Source organism: Triturus cristatus, chromosome 8, assembly GCF_964204655.1.
Source record: "Triturus cristatus chromosome 8, aTriCri1.1, whole genome shotgun sequence".
NCBI classification, from domain to species: domain Eukaryota; kingdom Metazoa; phylum Chordata; class Amphibia; order Caudata; family Salamandridae; genus Triturus; species Triturus cristatus.
In genome coordinates this window covers 1,160,144,497-1,160,165,614 of record NC_140591.1, presented here as the reverse complement: position 1 = coordinate 1,160,165,614, position 21,118 = coordinate 1,160,144,497, and the positions used below count along the sequence as shown (strand labels likewise).

Below are 21,118 nucleotides of genomic sequence, written 5' to 3'. Positions count from 1 at the left end.
TTGGGGTGGGTCAAAGGTCAGATCATTTAAAAGTCCATAACTCGGTACCAATTAGCCAATTTCGACGTTCTTGGGCCCATTTCAATCCTGGTGGTGAGCTCTAGTGACCAGGAGCAGTTTTAGAAGACCTCGTCACCTCCAAGGCCGGGAGCTCGTTGCAGCCTTCCTCCTTGTCTTTGTCTCTGGTGCTCCCCTGCTCCTTCTGGGCAAAGAAGTCAAGCTCTTTCCCCCAACTGGTCTTCAAGGGGCCTAAGGGGGCAAGCCCCACGGCCCCTTGGGGAGACCCACTGGTCCGGGGGTCAATTGGGAGCACAGTCCATAATCCTTTAGGACATGAGGTGGTTTCTCCTTCCAGTTGTCCCCGTCTTTTGCCAGTGTCATAGTCCCAGTGTCCAAAGTCCAACAGCAGAAAGCACAAAAAAGCACTTTCTCTAACTTGCGCTAGAGTTTTTAAAAGAGGGCAGAACGTTATAGACGCCAGGCTCTTTTGGCCAATCCTAGTGTGGCACATCACCTCTCCACCCCTATCTCAGTCCTCCAAGATGTCACCATCAAGAAGTCACTGGTTACACCTCCACTGGGAGCTTCACTCCCGCCCCTCGCTGACATCACTGTCAGGGCCTTTCCTACCAAATCTTCAAAGAGGAGCCCCCTCCTGTGTTGGTTCCAGTTGTCTAGGCTTCTTCATTTGTTCAGGGGGCCTGGGTTGTCCCTAGTCCTGGCACTGTGTGACATCTAATTAACCAATGCTGATTTCCTTCCCTACTCCTTCCTCCTCTGGTGCAGAGGGAAGCACTGTTAATTACTCCTTTTTTGTGGGTAAGCTTTTGTTACCTCTCCTGGGTAGAAATGTAATTAACTTGGCCCAGCAAGGTGACAAATGGCTTAGACTCTTATCCTGAGCTGAGCCAGGGAAATATTACAATTTTGGATGACGCATTAAGTGTATATGCATCATCTAGGGACCTGCACATATAAACTGGAAACACACTTGCCACCCCAGGTTTATGCCTCACAGGACTTTGTAGGCCTAAGCAAACCGAAAGGGCACACTAAGGCAGATTCCCCCCTATGCATATAATAAAGTGTCACTGTAGACAAAACAGTGAACTATACTGACTTCACCTATGAGTGCCCACTAATAGTATAAGGCCTGCCCATGGTCAATATCTAACCCTGCAGAGTCCCATCTGCGCTAGGCTTCCTGTGGGCAGTTACCAGGCTGTATACAACTGTAGTCTCATGTGCAGCTCACACACGTGTGCACACACTTGAGTGCATATGTTTATGTGTAAGCAGCCAAGTAAACCTTACCCTCTCTGAGTTGCAGTGCAGACACTGGTGAAAAACACGAGTTGTCCGTTTACAGAGTGATTACCAAGGAGGAGACATATGTCTCCCACCGCACACTAGCCACCAGACTCCTCGACGTTGGCATCTGCCAAAAGGCCCGTCACTGGATATGCTCATTTCTCACAGGCAGAACGCAGCGAGTCAGACTCCCTTCCTACCTCTTGGAACCAACAGAGACCAGATGTGGAGTGCCCCAGGAATCCATCCTCAGCACCACCCTCTTCAACATCTACATGACACCCCTCGCAACCATTGTCAGAAACCATGGGCTCAACATCGTCTCTTATGCTGACAACATCCAGCTCATCCTCTTCCTCACCAAAGCACCCAACATCACCACACACAACTTCCAAGAAGGGATGAAAGCCGTCGCCACCTGGATGAAGAAGAGGTGCCTTGAAACTTAACTCCGAGAAAACAGAAGTCCTCGTCCTTGGCTCCACCCCCTCAGCATGGGACTACACCTGGTGGCCCCTGCCCTCGGAACCCCCTCACCCCGATGGACCAAGCACGAAACCTCGACATCATACTAGACTCATCACTCACGACGAACCGCCAGATCAACGCCGTATCCTAGGCCTGTTTTTTGTTTCATTTTTTTTATTGTTTTCTTATGAACAAAACAGCGCAACACTTGATTATGCAGTTTTCCCGTATCACCTGGCAGTACAGCACACAATTTTACACCCATACAATTGGAACCATTGCTACACAGTTTTACATGAGCGGTACTGGCACCCCGCGCTCCCGCCCCCAAACCCGTTCCATCAGTCTGATTCAGAGGTATCATCATCCGGCACTGGCGGCGGGTCGCATATTCCTCCTCTAAATTTATTCCATGCCCCCCACACCTTATCCCATTTACGGGGGCATCCCCGCCTGATGAATGTTGATTGCTCAGCCAGCATGGCTGTATCCATGTCCTTTACCCATGCGGACAGCGAGGGCACCCCCACCGCCCTCCATTTTTGGGCTATGTTTCTCTTAGCTGTCATTATCCCCAACGTGGCCCAGCTCTGAGCCTGGCGGTTGAGATCATTAGGCTCCCACACGTTTAACAAACAGCGCCTGGGCTCTGGCACCAACAACACCCCACACGACTGTGACATTGTCCGCATCACCCGCCTCCAGAAGTCTTGAATTACAGGGCAATCCCAAATGGTGTGGAAGAAGGTTCCCTCCTCCCCGCAACCTCGCAGACAGAAGGGGTGCAGCGCTCTACCCATTTTATGTAGCAAGTGTCTGGTGTAATACGAGCGATGCAGAATCCAGAGCTGTACCAGCCGTAGCCTTGAGGGTATACCCGCCTCCCGTGGCGAAACCAACGCCTCCCGCCATTCCAGCTCATCAAACTCACCGGCATCACCGGCCCATTTCTCCCGCAGGGGTCCCATTGGGTCTGGCAGGTTGTTTACAAGCTTGCGGTATGTGAAGGACGTAGCCTTCTTTGGCATATACTCCGTCAGTAACCTGTCCTCCAGAGAAGATGCCTCCGGAACCTCCTCGCCGGGTGCAAATCTTAATATCAGGGCATGTTTAATCTGCATGTACCGAAACCATTCCGAGGGCGCTAGTTCGTATTGTTGTTGCAGGCGTGTGAATGGGACCACCGCCTCCTTCTGCCACATGTCGCCTACAACCGAAATCCCAATGCTGTCCCAGCCATCAAAGCCCCTGCTATCCCTGAGCCGCCCCAACCGCTTTGCGTCCCAAAGAGGCGTGAGCTGGGTGAAAACCCCCCGCCACCCCAGTTTGGCCTGGGCCGCATGCCAGATAACTACGGTCTGTCTCAAAGGGCCAATTAACTCCGGGGCCAGTCTACCATCGTATAAGGGCGACAGCATACCCCTCGTGCCCAATATGTCTCTGTCCGCCTTAAATGCTGGGTCAGACTGTGGCGCGTGGAGCCATTGATTGATTAGCCCAGTAATAAAGTTGGACATTGGGGAGCGCAATCCCCCCGTCGTACCAACCGCGGACTAGTTTAGACTGCGCAATTCGTGCCGTCCCGTTGCCCCATAGAAGGCTAGTGACCTGTGCTGCAATTGCACGAAAGTAAGCCGGTGGTACCTGATACGGCGTATTTTCCAGCACGTATAAAAACCGAGGCAGGGCCATCATTTTGAAGAGCACCGCCCTCCCCAACAGGGTCAGCGGCAGTGCTCCCCAGTGACGTACATCCTGCTTGACGCGGTCCATAGGGGGCCGCAAATTCTGCCGGAAAAATTCCGCCTGATCCGCCGTGATATATATGCCTAGGTATTTGAACGACCCCTCTGTCATTCGGAGCGGGCAATCCGCCGGTAGCCGCGGAGGAGGGCCATTTAGTACGTACAAGACCGACTTGGACCAGTTAATCGTGTATCCCGACACTCTGCCAAAGACCTCGCAGATGTTGAGTAGTGCTAATATAGAGCGTCTGGGGGAGGATAGATACAACAACACGTCATCCGCGTATAGGGAGACGCGATCCTCCCAGCCGTCCGACCACTTAAGGCCCCGTATCATGGGCTCCCAGCGTATCCAAGCCGCAAGCGGCTCCAGCGCCAGGGCGAAGAGTAACGGTGATAAGGGACAACCCTGACGCGTGCCACGCGTCAAGGGGAAGTCCTCCGACATATGTCTATTGGCAGTAACGTGGGACATTGGTTTGGTGTAGAGGAGTCGAATCCAGGCACAGAATTTGGGCCCAAAGCCCAGGTGTAACAGTACTGCAAAAAGAAAGGGCCATTCGATCATGTCGAACGCCATTCGCGCATCCAGAGAGAGGAGCACCGCTGGTTCCCGTAAACGGTCCGTCCGAGCCAACACCCCTTGCAATCGCCTCAAATTATGGGAGGGGCTTCTGCCGGTCATGAAGCCAGACTGATCTGGATGCACAATTTCCGACAAGTGCGGTGTCAGCCTAGTTGCCAGCAATTTTGCGAGGATCTTGGCCTTCGCGTTAAGCAGCGATATGGGACGATAGGAGTTTACCCGATTTCGGTATCACCACTATGGTGGCCGTGCGTTGATCAGGCGGGAGTTTGCCCCTCTGCAAACTGTGAGTGAACATATTCAATAAATGTGGGGCAAGCGTCCCAGACGCCCCCTTGTAGAAGTCAACCGGTATGCCGTTGGGCCCCAACGCTTTACCGGATTGCAGCGCGCCGATTGCCGCCTGTATCTCCTCCACCGTGGGTTCGGCTTCCAGGGTTTCTCGAGCCTCAGGGGAGAGTCTGGGCATGTCAAGGTCTCTGATATATGTCAGCACCTCCTCCACTGTCATGGAGGAAGCGGAGGAGTAGACCGCCCGAAAGTGCCTTGCCAGGACGCGTACTATTTCCCGCGGGTCATTCGTCGTCTGTCCCTCATCAGTGCTAAGCTGCGCAATCCACCTACCGCCACTATCTCGCCTATCAAGCCACGCTAGCAGTTTTATCACCTACATCGTAAATTTTGTGCCTCGCAGCTTCCAAGCGCTGTCTGGTGCGCTCCGTGAGGTGCTCCTTGTACCGTGCCTGCGCCAATCGCAGGGTGTGGGAAGCTTCGGGAGTTGGATCTTGGGCCTGGTGAACCTCCGCCGCATGAAGCTCAAGCTCTAGTGACTGCAGCTCAAAGGGTTTTTCGCGTTTATACGCCGCAATGGAGGCCATAGCCTGCCCCCTGATGACCGTTTTATATGCCTCCCAAAGAACAGTTGGGGAGTCAACAGAGGCAGCATTTTCCTGGAAATAAAGGCTCGTCGCCTTCGCTATTGATTTATGGTTATCAGGGAGCCGGAGATAGCCGGGGTGCATCGGGTAGATGCGGCGTCTCGTTAGGTGGCAGCGTGTGTACTGTAGGAGTATCGGGGAGTGGTCAGATATACCCCTGGGTCTAATTTCTATACTGTCTACGTTCTTGAGGCTGCCAGCAGAACCCAGGAAGTAGTCTATCCGAGTTAGACTATTGTGTACCCCTGAGTGGTATGTGAACTGTTGCGCCGTTGGGTGATATAACCGCCATAGATCTGTTAGCCCTAGTGCTTCAATAAAGCTCCCAAGGCGGGATACTCCCCCGCCCCCTGCCCGTGCAGGGCAACGATTCAGTAGGTCATTTATAACAGCGTTAAAGTCACCGCCCAGTATTAACTCCCCCTCCGGCAGATCCAGCAGAGCGCCGGGAGCGCCGTGGCATGTAGTGCAGGTGGAATATAAACAGAGACTATATTCAGGGGCCGCTCCTCCCATTGGGTGACGATCGCTGCAAACCGCCCCGATCCTTCAGTTTTAACTTTGTGCACTGTTAAATGGGACTGTCGTCGCACCATTATGCCCACCCCCGAGACTCCGAGGTGAATTCAGAATGTGCTAGCATCTTATACCCCCATCTATCCATCGCTCTACTAGCAGTACCGGTAAGGTGGGTCTCCTGTAGCAAGACCACCGCCGGGGCGCACCTCTTAATGCCCTGCAGGACCAGACCTCGCTTGATTTTGTCCCACAAGCCCCGCACATTCCACGTGAGCAGAGAGAGAGGCTGCACCGGAGTCAGATTGTTCCTAGCTGGTGTCCCATGCATTAGATCAGTCATTACAGTGGCGGGGGTAGAAAGCAACAAACGTTGTGGATATACCGGTGTAGGTCATGTATGCTATAGTTAGGGCATGTACTGCTTGATCCAAGTGTCATTGTCGCCATGAACCAAAACGTTTGAAAAGAACAATGAAACAACCCCTGTCCCCCCGACCCCCTCCCTGCCTCCCTGCCATACGGACCTTGAACTGCCCGCCACCCCAACTCAGCAGAGTGCTCAGAACCCATATCCTGGAACGTTACTTGCGTGCAAAGGAGCAGGAGGTCCGAGGAAGACCAAGAACATCCCCTGTCCCAAGGTCCAATGGTCCGTGCAATACAGTAGAATTAAGTAGGTCACTTCAGTCCCGATAGTTCTCCAAGTTCTCTACACACCTCAAGGCCGGGAGAGGCGCCAGTCAGAGATCTATCCGGCCGATCCCTCCGACCGCTCCGCCTCCTCCGCCCGTCGGTCTTGACCAGCGAGGTCCTCTGACCCCCCAGGCTGTCGTCTTCGCCTGTCCGAGCGCCCAACACCTTTCACCTGTTGCCATCCCTCAAGCCAGTCATGAGCTTCCTCCGGCGTGTCGAAGAACAGCGTTTTCCCATCCGCCACCACTCGTAGCCGCGCCGGGAAGAGCATAGCATAGGGCAGCTCACGGGCTCTCAGCTTCTTCTTGACTTCCAGGAAGCTCCTCCGCTGTGCCGACACCATCACCGTGTAATCCGGAAAGAAGGACACCGTAGAGTTCTGGATACGGATGGGCGGCGCTACTCGAGCTGTCTGGAGAATGGCATCTCTGTCGCGGAAGTTAAACATGCGAGCCAAGACCGGCCTGGGGGGCGCCCCAACCTTCGGCCGGCCGCCAGGTATTCTATGGGCACGCTCAACCAAGAAAAAGGCCGAGAGTCCCCTGGGCTGCAACCTGGTTTTTATCAGGTCTTCCACTTATAAATCCATGGCGGGATGACCCTCACCTTCGGGACTTCCAGTAATACGCACGTTATTGCGGCGGGAGCGCCCCTCCTGATCGTCCAACTTTGTCGCCATGCGCTTGTTCTCCGCCTCCAGCTGCGACACTTTTTTTAAGAGATAGCCAGTGTCTTTCGTTAAGGTGGCCGTCACTTGCTCCACGTCTGTGACCCTGGCTGACATTTTCTGAAAATCCGCTCTGAGGAGGGACACGTCTGTAGAAATCGGCCCCACAGTAGTATGCACTTTAGTCAAGGCAGCCATAATGTCCTCCAGCGTCACTTTAGGTGTCTCAGCTTCTACCGCCACCTTTTCGGCATGCCCGTTGCGATCCGGCATTGGGGAAGGATCTTTATGGTATGCAAATTTATCCAACTTGCTCTGCTGGTTTGCCCGAGCTCCTTTCCCACTCATGGTCGCACAGGTAGGTGCAGCTGAAGGCGCCCCCCATCCACTGCCGGCCAGTCGGCGGAGCAGGGAGCCCTGATGAAACGCAGCTGTTCCCAGGCCAGTACATAAATTGTCCACCGTGGCAGCCCACAGCAGTTGGCTCCGCTCCCGGGCACAGCACGGATAGTCAGGCCCAAACCCCAAAGTAGCGAAGGGCCCCAGCGCCGATTGCACTGCAGCCCGCAACACACCTTGCTGGATTCGCCAGGAGGAGGCAGCGCAGGAGGCCCCCAGCACCACCGTCCGGCAGCACCACCAGCCGCCCCCCGTCCTGCTCCTGAAAGCTCAGAGACAGCGTCCAAGACGTCTCCTTCAGCTCGCGTTGTCAGGCGGGGGAGGGTTTCCGCCGCCGGGCCCTTATTGGATTCTGCTGCGGGGCCGTCTCCCGCGGTGTCACCTCAGAGTCGCGTCCCCCCGGCCTTGTTGACGCGGAGTCCATATGGGAGCGACCAGATCAGGGCACGGATGACCCACGCTGCCGCCGGGCCCCCAGCAAACCGCCAGCTCTTCCGGTGCCCCGCTCCGGCGGGTCCGGACTTTCCTCATGGCACCCGGGCCACTTCTCAAAATCGAGGTCCCGGTCTAGGCCGCCGCTACAGGCCGCGACTGCCAAGGCGGCGCCGATCGTGTTCTGGGCCGCGGGGAGACCTGAGACTTGGAGCAGGCAGAGTCGCTTCTTCTCAGCTCTCCGCGTGCGGACCTTGGGCACAGATTTGGGCACGGATTAATGGACGGATGTACGGGGAGTTGGCCTCACCCTCTGAGCTCCTTCAAGCTGCGGCCATCTTGCCTGGCAGCTAGCCACGCCCCCATCCTGGGTCTGTTTTAACACCCTCCGCATACTCCGAAAAACATTTAAATGGATCCCAACCGAGTCCAGAAAAACAGTCAAGCACGCCCTCCTCAGTAGCAAACTGGACTACGGCAATGCTCTCTATGCCGAATCATCAACAAATTACTTTGCAAACTGCAGACCGTCTAGAACGCCTCAGCTAGACTGATCCTAGACATCCCCCGTCACAACCACATAACCCAGCACCTCCATGATCTCCACTGGCTCCCTATCGAAAGAAAAATAACCTTCAAGATCCTCACTCAGGCATACAAGGCCCTCTACTACATTGGACCAGCATACCTGAACAACCGCCTCTCTTTCCATGCCCCCAAGAGACACCTCCGATAAGCTGACCTCTACCTGGCCACCATTCCATGCATCTACAAGACCAGAACGCTCCTACCGTGCAGCCAAGGCCTGAAATGACCTCCACCTCCGGCAAGTCCCTACACTGCTTCAGTTCAGGAAGGACCTCAAGACCTGGCTCTTGGGATGACCCCAGCACTCAAAGGAGCCACCCCCGCCCTCCCCAGTGCCTTTGAGACCCTTGTGGTCGATTGATTGATATGTAGTAAGACTCACCCAAATTAACAAGTACAAAACCGGATGATCAAAAAGCAAAAAATCTGGGCGTACTAAACGGGCAGGACCCATTTTGCAACAGCCTATGTCTCTCATGACCTCAAATCACACTTCTACGTTATGTCGCTGTGTTTACCATCATATTGGTATAGTTAGAACAATAAAAAGAGATCTAAAAAAAGAATAAAAGAAAAAGGAAGAGAGAGTCAGACCCAGAATTTAGTAGGTGAAGTTATGACCTTGAAGAACTGGAATATTTAATGGATGACTCTTCATAACTTCCTGGAAATCTAGGAATTTTCAGCTAAAATTGCCGAACAATACGCAGAAAATGCACCATTTGGCCCATTTTGTTTCACACATTTTCTTGGGTGAGAAGGACCCCTCTGCCAACCAGACCTTTGTGGAAAGCTTCTGGCTCCTCTCTTGGTGTAATTCGGACAGGAATGTATGCCCTCTTTCTTTAAAGATCACCATCCTCCCCCTTTACACCAGGCATACATGTTTAAAAAGGGTCTGGAGAAGAAACTGTAAGAATCAGCTAAAATAGCTGTGTAATATTTAATCAGTCTTGCTCGACTGCTCGAAGGCTGCAGGTGCTGAAAGGCTTGGTAGTACAAAAAGAGCAAAGAGAGGGCGATGTTACCAAGTGCCCCTTTGAAGTGGCTCTATGGCGTTGAAGCTCAGGTGATTTGAATGGTGGAATGAATAGCGGCGAGGGACAGGATAGAACGTGGATGCCTGTGATTCAAAGGCTCGTGCAACATTCCCTGCTAATCAGTCTCCCACTGCGTCCAGACACAGGCATGGCTTCCAGAAGAGGGGTAGTGATACCAGAACCCAAAGGCCTCAGGGGCCCACTGAACTCTGATTATTGAAGTTCAAACAGCAGCCGGGGGACCCATTTCCTTTCTTGCTCTAAGGCCCATGTCACACTGCCTACGAAACTGGGTCCAGGTACCTCTAGTTGAGGTTCAATGTTGTATTTACACATTATTAATGTTCATTTAAATGATATGGGAAATGTAGTTGGTAGGTGTTGGACCTGAAACTTTCTGCAGGTTCACACCAGATTTGGGCCTTCTTATGCCTTCCTTTTCTGAACTCGTTTTTGTTGGCTTTTAGGACTCTGTGCACTTTTTTCCTGCTAACCAGTGACAACAGTGCTTGTGCTGTCTCCTTCAAACATGGTAAAATTGTAATACACCCAATAGGCAGATTTGATTTGCTTGTAAGACCCTAGTAAATGAAACTACAGATACCTAGAGCCTGTAAATTAAATACTACAAGTGGACTGCAGCACATATTGTGCCTCCTACTAAAGTAGCACTGTAAAACATGTCTCAAGCCTGCCACTGCAGCTTTTAGTGCAGTTTTAAACTACCATTTTGACCTGGCAAGATAACCCTTTAGCCATTCCTAAACCTTCCTTTTTAATACTTATAAATCCTCCTTTGGAAGGCCCTAGCGACTCATAGGGTAGTGTGCATGGTATTTAAGAAGTTGGAAATTATGGGTAGAGGATTTACATGTCCTGACAGTGAAAAACTCCCAAAGTCGTTTTCCACAGGTGTAAGGCTATATCTCCCATAGACTGGGTACCTTATTTCAAATAATATGTGCTAACTTCAGTTTGGAATGAGACAGACAAATGCAGTTTCCACTCAAATTAATTGTAATTTAGAATAGTCTTTAATGGTTGTCATATTTTAAGTTACAAGTTTGAAAATGCCACTGTTATAAAGTTGCCCTTTTTCAGCCCAAACCAACTGTTCCTTTCTGCCAGTGTCTTGGGTCACATGACTGTGAATGACTCTCCTGTTGTGGATTGCAGATTTCTTCCAGACATTAAGACAGCAAAGGTCTAGTTGAGAGGGGAGCTAGTCTTCCTGACAGGATGGATGGGAAGGTGTGGAGCCCTGCCTTATTACACTTCGAAAGGACCTGCCTGCAACACACATATAGGAACCCAAATCAGGCCTCCCCTTACCCTTGTGACTCTACACACTTTGGAGCCAGAACCAAAAGAACCAACCAGAACCAGTTTTTGGCGTATAGCAGTGAATTCGTCAACACAAAGACTGACATCAGGTATAAAAGTGAGAAATTGTGAACCTCTCATCAAAACACTCCTGGACCTGTGGAAGATTCAGAAAAAAGGATTGACCTGCTGTCTGAAGAAGGAAGATTGGACCTGCTTGCCTTGAACCCAGGTTCTCCAGAGGTGATGCCATGTGTCTTTTGGCTGACCTCCTGTTATAGGGATACACAAGCTTCCACAAGTCTCCCTGCAACTACCTAACTGACCAGCACCAACTGGACCCACTTGGACCGTACTACTAGTGACTGCTGGAGAGAGTTCTCATCCCCAGGAGGTGCCCTACAGGTCCTGAACCTTTGACTGGCCTTAGAGAGTGTACTCCTCCTGAAAAAAAAATGCAAAATGAAAAGACAGATGTTTTGGGCTTATTGAAACTGCAAAGTGACCTCTTCGCGGCAAGAATCAACCACCCATATCGACTGCCAATGCGAAGGTCCAGCAAGACCTGCTCTTCGTGCCAACAGTGCTCGTCCACGACAGCTGTAAACACCAAGCTCCAATGAGACCTGCTCTGTGCACCGACAGCAACAGTCCACGTTGAATGTCACCATGAATTTCCAGCGAGGACTGGCTGTTAGTGCTACAGCAGTAACCACCCAAAATGTTCGACCTGCACTTAGTACCAACAATGACCACCTCGCAGCCCCCACCAATGTGAACAACACTCTTCATGCAGACTTGAGAAGGTAACTCTTCATTGGGACGAACTTGGTCCCTGTATCGAGACCCTGCTCTATCGCAGTTGACCTGAATGTGCGAATTTCCTATGTTCCAGCGCAACCAGATAACCATGAGTGCCATGGTTTTCCTTGTGCTTTTTGGTGCTATTTTCACCAAAAACTTTAAAAACTCTGGTTCTACAATTTGGATTTATGTCATTTTGGTGTAATGTTATATATGGAATTTTACTCTATTTTTCTAAATTGGTTTGGGATTATTCTTGTGTTGTGTATTCACTTTATTACGGGCCTACAGCGTCAGATCACATGGACTCAACATCATCTCCTATGCTGACGACACCCAGCTCATCCTCTCGCTGTCAGAAGACCCCTTCACCACCATAGCCAATTTCCACCGAAGTATGATGAACATCCCCGACTGGATGAAGTGCTCTTGTCTTAAACTAAACATGGTCAAGACAAAAGTCCTCATCTTTGGGAATAACACCTCGCCATGGAACGACCCTTGGTGGCCTGCTAAACTTGACCCTTCCCCCACCATGACAGACCAGGCGCCCAACCTCAGCATCATCTGGGACAGCTAGCTATCTATGCAGAAAGAGGCAAACCTAGTTATGTCTGCCTTCCCCTTAAGATTTTATGGTGGTTCCCAGTCAACAGCAGAAGGACCATCACTCAGGTCTTTGTAACCAGCAGGCTGGACTAAGGGAACACTCTACGTGGGAAATCACTACACACCTCCTGAAGAGACAACAGACAAAACAAAACTAAGCAACAAAACTCATCCTCGACCTCCCAAAATGCACTTACATCACCCCGCACCTCAAAAAGCGACACTGGCTCCTGATCCAGACGAAATGCCAGTTCAAGATATTGACGCGCGCAAACAAAGCCCTGCAGAATGAAGGCCCAACATACATCAACAAACGAATGACTACCCACCAACCGACAAGACACCTGTGATCCTCCTTCCTCTTCCTTGCAGACAGCACCCGATCCGCCAAGCCAACAGCAGAGGACGCTCCTTTTCTGACCTGGTAGCCAAAGCCTGGAATTGCCTCGCCCCGGCAGCTTAGGACCACCTCATCGCTCTGGGAATTCAGGAAAGGACTCAAGATGTTTTAATGAACAGAGCAATGCGAAGCAGCTAGCATCTCCACATCTTAAGGCCCTCATGGGTGACTTGCCGTGGACTATTAATCCTGATTGATTACTGTTTGAGTGGTGCATAAATACTTTGCCTCTAAGTTGAGTCTGACTGCTTTGTGTCAAGCTACCAGAGGGTTAAGCACATGTTTATTTACTTTTGTGGTTCATCCTGAGAAAGACTATGTTTATTATTTGAGCGGGGCTTTCACCCCTCTCAACTAATACCCCAATTGCTTACAACAGTCTATCCCATTGCCATAGTAGTCATAAGGGGCAGTGTTGCAATATCAGGGGCCATATCAGGAAAATTGCAGGTACCCCCTACCAACTAGGTTTTTCACTCTATGACAAAAAGTTGGCTTTTCAAGCCTCCTTGACTCTCCAGATATCTTGTTTGAGCAGACAAGGTTTTTATTTTCTCTTAATATATTTTTTTAACTCTTGTTTCCAGATGAAATTACTGCAGGGTACTATATCTGTTAGTGACAGTTTTGCATACGTGGCACAGCAAGCATGGATTTTTAATGCAACACTCAGAGAAAACATCTTGTTTGGAGAGTCATATGATGAGGAAAAGTAAGTTTTTAATAAATTCAAAGGTGAATTCTTAATGTGAATGTTTTAATGTCTTTATTTTCCACCGATGCAAAGATCCAGCTCATAATTCAGTAAATATTGAATTCTTTCATCAGTTATATATTCACTGATTCTGCAAGTAAACCTTAGTAAATTCCTATTTTATGTTTAATGGGAGAATAGCAGAAAACATTGTCACTACTTTGGCATCTAGAGTGAGATATAGACTGAGTAACCCCTAAAAACACATCTAGGATCATTTCTTCTCAGCTCCTCCATCCAATTTCTGAATTCAGTCACATAGGTTCCCGTGTTAGAGAGACATTCTCATCCCTACCAACTCCTCCTTGTAATTAATCATATTTTCATAGCTCACTGCTAGATCTCCCATGCTGACTCCTTTACTTTCTCCTGCAGGTTAATGTTAGACTAGAGTTAAATACTTTTTATTAACTTTTAGTCTATTTAATCAAGTATACAACACAAAACAGAAGACACAGGTCCTACGAGTTAGTTCCACATAAGTACAACACAGCATGAATCCATTTAGATACTCATAAATTATTAGCACCATCCTCCCAAAGCCATTCATTGTACAGAAGCATATTATCTGTGCCACCATAGTCAATATAAAGTCTCCTTGCTTACTTTGAAAAGTGTGGTGATATTTGCATCGCTACTCCATACACAGATTTTTAAGCCCCATCAGGATGACACATGATCGAGATGCGATCAGTAAGAATGCCTTAAGAGGGTTCCAAATATCTCTGGGCCGAGAAGTCAGGGGGGATTAATGTCACATAAAGGTCAAACTGTTTGTTAAAGTGATTTAGAGACGCAATCTAAATTTAAATATTTAACTAAATATTTATTCTTTACAAACTAACCGCATATATTTGTTACAAGAGTAAAGTGTATATGTGGAATTTATTGTAATTACTGAACACAATGAACAATTCAGCAATGAGCATCCTTCTGCAATGCCATCTCTAACCTTATTGCCCCCCTTGCCATCGATTCCACCCAATTTATTCTGCTTGGCAACCACAATTTCCATGTCAAACACCCTAACGACACCAACTCTTCTGCCTTCCTGGACAACCCCAACAACATCGGCCTCACCCAACTGGTCACCAAACCCACACATATAGCCGGACACACACTCAATGCTATCTTCACCTCCAATAACGGAATCAGATTCACCCACATCACGAACACACCTGGACTGACCACAGCATTGTTCATTTCACCATCTCTGACACCCAGCCGACCACCGCCAAGCCTCACAGCACCCTCCACTGCTGCTAGGACAAGTTAACCGAGACCCTATGGACACAAGCCCTCTGCACCACACAACCCGAACCTTCAGCGGACATTGACAAGGCTGTTCAGAGCTTCTCCACCTAAATCAACAAATTTGTCGACAGTCACCCTACTCAAACCGGAGAAAGCCAACAAAACCTCAGAACTAGCCGGATGGTAAACCCCGTAGATGTGGTATACTTCAGCATTAGACATTATAAAGACCTGTACATCACAGAACCACGCTTAGATACACAATTGTTCCCGACTCGAGAAATGCTAGCGCACCACCAAGGACCCCTCGGACAGAGCCACCCACAAAGCAGGCCTCAGCAACTACCACCTGCAGATAAAGCAAGCCAAGAGAACAGCCATCATCGCCCGCATCGACACCAAAGCCAACCACACAGGGAACTCTTCAAAATCATCAAAGAATACTCCAACCTGACAGCCACAGAGAACACGACCCCCCCCCCCCCCAAGAACTCTGTGATTCTCTCTCGGATTACGTCCACAGCAAGATTGCCACCATCTACAACACTATCGACACCCAACCCCCCACTCTCTGCCTCGACAATCTCGACCAACCAGCGAACACCATCCGAACAATAACTACCTGGTCTCCGTTCACCACCCAGACCACCACAGCCATCTGTCATCCATCCATTTCGGGGCACCCAACGACCCCTGCACCCACCATCTCTTAACCCTGGAGCAAGCCCAATCAGCGTGGAATTCATCAGCATTCTCAACACCTCCATCTCCACAGCAACCTTCCAGACCTATGGAAACACACAGCGGTCAGATCCCTCCTAAAGAAGCCCTCTGCCGACCTCAGCAACCTCATAAATTACATGATCTCCCTGCTCCCATACCCAGCCAAAATACTTGACAAAGCCATCAACCAACAGCTCACCAAATACCTGGATCAAAATCATCTACTTGACGCCTCACAATCATGATTCCAAGCCAACCACAGTACTGAGGCCACAGTGATCTCCACCACAGACGACATCAGAACCCACCTCGACTTTGGAGAAATTGTGGCCCTGATCCTTCTTGACCTCTCTGCTGCGCTCGACACATCTCCTACCACACCCTCTTTGCAGACGCCACAACATCGGCATACAACAGAACAAGTTGATCGCTTCTTTCTTTTCAGGACACACACAGAGCATCCAACTGCCCCCCTTAACCTCCCCACCCAAGAACATAATTTGCGGCATACTTCAAGGATCATCCCTCAGCCCCACCCTGTTCAACATCTACATGACCCCCTCGTAGACGTCATCAAATCTCCTGGACTCAACATAATCTACTACCCTGACGACACTCAACTAACTCCTCTCGCTCACCAAGGACCCCTCCAACACCAAAAACAAACTTCTGCAAAGCCATGACCAATGTAGCAGAATGGATGAGAACTCCAACAAAACTGAAGTACTAATCTTCTGAAGAAACACCTTTGAATGGGACCACAGCTGGTGACCGGCAGAACTCGGACCAACACCCACACTAACATACCATGCACGCAACCTCGGCATCATCCTCGACAGCCAACACACCATGAAACGACAAGTCAACTCAGTTGCCTCCTCCTGCTTCCACACCCTTTACATGATCCGCAGACTGTTCAGATGGATCACCATTTACACCAGAAAGACCATCACACAAACCCTCATCACTAGCCACCTCGACTATGGCAATGCTTTCCTCACTGTAATCTCCACCCAGCTCCACAAAAGACTTCAGACAATACAGAACGCCGCAGCCCGACTCATCCAGAATCTCCCCATGCACCCCTCACCTCAGAAACCTCCACTTGCTCCCCATCCAGAAGAGATTCCAGTTCAAGATCCTCAAACACGCATACAGAGATCTCCACAATCAAGCATCATCATAAATCAACCCATACATCAACCATCAACTGAACTTCCACCTGCCCACAAGACACTTGCACTCTGCCTCTCTCGCCCTCACACCCCCATATCCATTGCAGCCACAGCGGGGGCCGATCCTTCTCTTTCATCCCTGCCAAGACTTGGAACGGCCTGCCCCTCCACTTCAAAAACAGCACTCTCCCTGGCGGTCTTCAGAAAGAAACTCAAGACCTGGCTTTTCGACAGAGACACAACACCCTCAGCACCCAGATACCCTTAGGGGTGACAGTGCTGTGCTATACAAATGTTATTTGATTTGATTTGACAATAGCCTGGATATTTACTCAGTTTATCCTTTATTCTGATACCCCACATATATTTTCTTCAAATGCGAGCCTAATTTATTGTGAAAATGTGCAGTTGTTTATTCTGTCCTTTCATATTGTTAATTATCTGAGGTTGTTGAAGGTTGCTAATACTGAGACTTATATAGTTTAGCATCTATATCGAAACTTGTGTCTTAGATTTTTTTGTGTTATTCTTGTGACTTACTCTTGTCATGCAAGTGCTTAATTGTTCGGTTGATGGTATCCCATAGATTCATTATTGTATTATTTATGGATTAACCTTGCTGTGTGGCACATAATATTTGTGGTACTCTGTAGAGATTATGAACAAGGTTTTCACACAGTCCGTTTTTTCATGAACTAACTTATTCATTTTTAGTCTGGAACACTAGCTCACTGCAGACATGCATCCATCTTGTTAGAGGATGGTATCTTTTATCTTCCTCAAGCTGTGTGCATGCCGACGTGCCTAAGAGTGAATCCTGGTTGCACCATATCTCTGCAGTAGACGTGCACTAGGGAGGAGGTAAAAGCCCTAACGGCCCATCGTCTAGACCTCCTGTAATCCAATGGTTGCCTCGTTTTTATGCAGAGTTTTTACAATTCTCATTGGTTTATTATTATGCTTTATAATCAGAAACACTAAATGTTGCAACAAATTTATGACAGTCACTCCACACCATCGGCAGAAATTCAAGTAAGTATTTACCTGTTCCAACCTGATCACTTTGCACACAGTTTAATCCATTATTTACAATATACCTTTAAACTAACAAGGCAACCTCTTTGGGCCTGCATACATTCTGAATTTTGATGACTTTATCATATTTTTACAGTTTGCTACAAGAAATGAAGATGTGCCTTAAATTAAGTTGCTAAGTGGTAAAATGCTTGCCCTTTTATTTAACACATTTCCGAATGTTAAGACATTTCTGAATGTAAATGCTGAGTGAAATAAACATCAGTCCGGCGACTTGTTAGATGCTTGTAAAAGTCAGGGGGGCTGCATGCAGTCCGCAGGGCATACGTTGAGTGCCACTGGTTTATCAGCACCATCGTTTTGCTATAGATGGCCAATATATACCAAGAATTACATCTTATGTACCAACATTTTGCCCAGGTATACTTATGTCCAGAATTTCCTCCCTCACCCTTATTCATTATCATTCTCTCAGTCACTCTCCCTCACAATTACTTCCACTCACTTCCACTTACTCTCACACTCTATTTCTAACTTAGTCTCACTTATTCTTACTCACTCTAACTCACTCATTCTCACTTAGTTGCACTGTCCCTTATACTCACAAGCAACATTTACATTTTTTTTTTTATTAACTTACGCTCAGCAGCATGCTCTTCAACTTCCAGTGATGCGTAGACTCTATTGGCAGGAACACATCTGCTTCCGACCTTGAGAAGTGAACCATAAAACTGAACACTGGATCCTGTGCAATGATCCATAAGCTCCCGCTGTCAGTTTATTGCTTTTTCATCTCACCTTTCCCATCTTTTCACAAGGTGGGCTGGTGTCATTACATTTCCTAACACCCCCAGCCAGATGAGGAGATGGGAGAAGATAAGTTGACATCTTGTTTGATTGATGGAACTGGGCACTGCAGGGATTAAGGCAAAAGCGTCCACAGCTAACCTGTACCAGTGGTGCTGCAGCGCTTCACTAATAGGAAGGACTGAGGCCTGGCAGGAACCCTGAGCCAGAGCTGAGACTTAGCCAGCCTTGATCATTCTATCTTATGGTTAGTGTAGGAGCCTCTGTGTCACTGCTCTATTCATCAGAAAGATTTTCCGCCTCAGGCTGCAGTTACTGTGGGTATTTATTATGTTTGCCTGCTGTGCTTGTGAAATCTTTTGTATTAAATATATCTTAAAAGGGGCTTACATCCCCCCCTGGCTTCCAGTGCTTTTCATTGGTTCCTGTGCCTGCTCCTTACTTTTACTCCGTTTCTATTGGCTGTAGCACACTGTTTCCCTGTCCTTGAGTGCTTCCTCTCGTGTGCTTTTCTTATCAGTTTCCTGTGCCGAAGTACTGGTTTCCATGCACTTTTCAGGAACTATTTTTAAAAGGCCTTTGTCAATGACATTTTCTACTTTTATTATTTACAATTATCCCTACAACCAACAACACTCTGCTATGAACATTGTAACAATATAAGCATAGGCAGCACCTCAAATACACTCCCCGTTGCCCCGGAAAGCACCACTTATCATGAACCTCACCCAGCCCCCTCCCTCCATGTTCATCATGAGCACTTAACACCCAGCTGGTTGCAGACACTCTTTCCCTACCCCTCAGCGAGTAGCAACGAGGGAACCAGGACTGCATCATTCCATGAGTCGAGGTGGGAACTCCCCCCACTGAGATGATCGGCGCTACTTTGGCGAACTCAGAGAAGTTGGTAGCCGTGTACGTGTGACGCAGGGGCTTAAACACCCGGAACTGTAGCGTTATTTTTAATACCCAAACAGAGAAAGAGTTACTGCTCAGTTCAGTCATGGTGCGATCCAAGATGCCTCTCAGAAAAAAGGTTTTAAATGCATAATTGTGGTGCATGTCCTTCGGCAGAGAAAGAGGTCGAGCAAATTTGAGATATGTTCAAAACAGACTGTCACCGTTTTTTTCCCCACTATAGTCTACTGCTGTTTTGTGATATTTGGTGCTGGCTATATGGGTATGGGAAACTTGTTCTTAAAAAAAAAAGGTGGCTACACGGTTACTACAGGAGGGACAATAATGGGGCCATTGTATGTTGCCTCCATTATGAAACAGAAATCAACAACATTGGTTTCCCCTTTCAATTTCCTTTATATGGTTGAGAGTGATATCGGCCTAATTTCTATGACACTTTTGTGTATAAGGAAACAATTTGGCAACCGTTATGAAGACCGCCGGCATCACATTATATGTGGAGCTCTGTATTGTATCATGGAGTTCATACGTCAACACAATATGATTTTGTGCAATTACACTCAGCGAAGCACCCGAGCGTCTCTTCATTGAGCTGCGTTATATTAATGCATCTTGATTCTTTAAAAATGCACAGCCCACCTTTTATTAGACACTTGAATTCTAAAATACTGAGCACTTTGATTTTGAGTCTCACCAACGTGACACTCAGCAGATTTACAAACTACAGTGACCCTGATCATTCATTTTCACAGTTAAATGCATATGTGCCCTTCTGAAGAGACGTAGTACTTTCACAATTTTGTCATGTTGAATACGTTGTGCAACTTTAATCATACAGTTGGACAAACAAGCGCCCATGCACCTTTTTCCAAGACACAGTATTGTCATATACCATGACTCTTCATGAGTTTTCACGTTTAATACGTAGCATTACCTTGTTTTTTGGTGTTTTTAGATGTGGTATACTTCAGCATTATACATTATAACGACCTATTATTCACAGAACCGCGCTTAGATATGCATAGGTGACTGCTTCATATGCTGCGCACTCTCATTCTGATCACGCATGTGCACCCATCCAATTTTGCTTTTATTCCTCTGGCATAAGTTGCCAGTGTCTTTCTTCATCACCCATGTATATATACACATGTATATATGCATAGGCACTTAGAAAGGAAGAATGCTTATATGAATGAGAACCCCCTTTGAAGAATCCTAATTTCAATAAACGAACTTTCAAAAACACTTTCAGTATGACTCTTGGTAAAGATTTACCCAGATACAAACCCCTTGAGTTGTCCCCCGCGATTAATCTATAATCTAAATTCCTTAGCACACCTATCCGTGCTCCCTCTATGTGGGTTTCTTGTAGACAAATAATGTCTGCATTTAACTGTTGAAGTCCTTGAGAAACAATTTGTCTTTTTCTGGGATTGTTTAGCCTGCAAATATTCATGGCAGTGATCCGTAATTTCCCAGTTCCCGAGATCACAGTAGCCATATTTCCTTCATCGCCAAGCCCTTCCTATGCTTTTTGGACAAGACTCTGAGCCTAAAGAATTAAAAGAAAGCATTGGCTAAAATAACTTAGTCCCCCATTCGAAAACCACTCCTTGTGTGAGATCAATGGCCCTCCGCCCCAATTCCCACCAACAAACGAGCAATTAGGCAAAGCCTGAATGATGAATGCTTAATCAGCTACCTCACCGTACACTCTCCCATGCAAAAAAAGTGAGAGATACCAACATCTGCTGACTACCACAGACGGAATGCAAACTAGCTGGCACAGGTATACTACGTAATCGAAAAAAGAAAACACCTATACAAGAAGTGCCTTACTTTGCAAAATCTGTGATTGCCGCCCACTTGATTAAGCTCCTTTAAAAATATTCTTGGGCTTGAATTTCAGAAGTAAAGCTGCGGATTTTCC

The 21,118-nt window shown here is 48.2% G+C and overlaps 1 protein-coding gene across 3 annotated transcripts in view; it reads left to right on the top strand.

Moving 5' to 3' along the window:
- LOC146805541 (ATP-binding cassette sub-family C member 5-like) overlaps nt 1-21,118 on the top strand; it is a 1,766,780-nt gene that overhangs the window by 876,434 nt on the left and 869,228 nt on the right. For all 3 annotated transcript variants that reach the window (XM_085622799.1, XM_085622798.1, XM_085622800.1), the window contains one exon: nt 13,110-13,234. In XM_085622799.1, the coding sequence (XP_085478925.1) occupies nt 13,110-13,234 (125 nt within the window). The remainder of the gene's footprint in view (nt 1-13,109; nt 13,235-21,118) is intronic.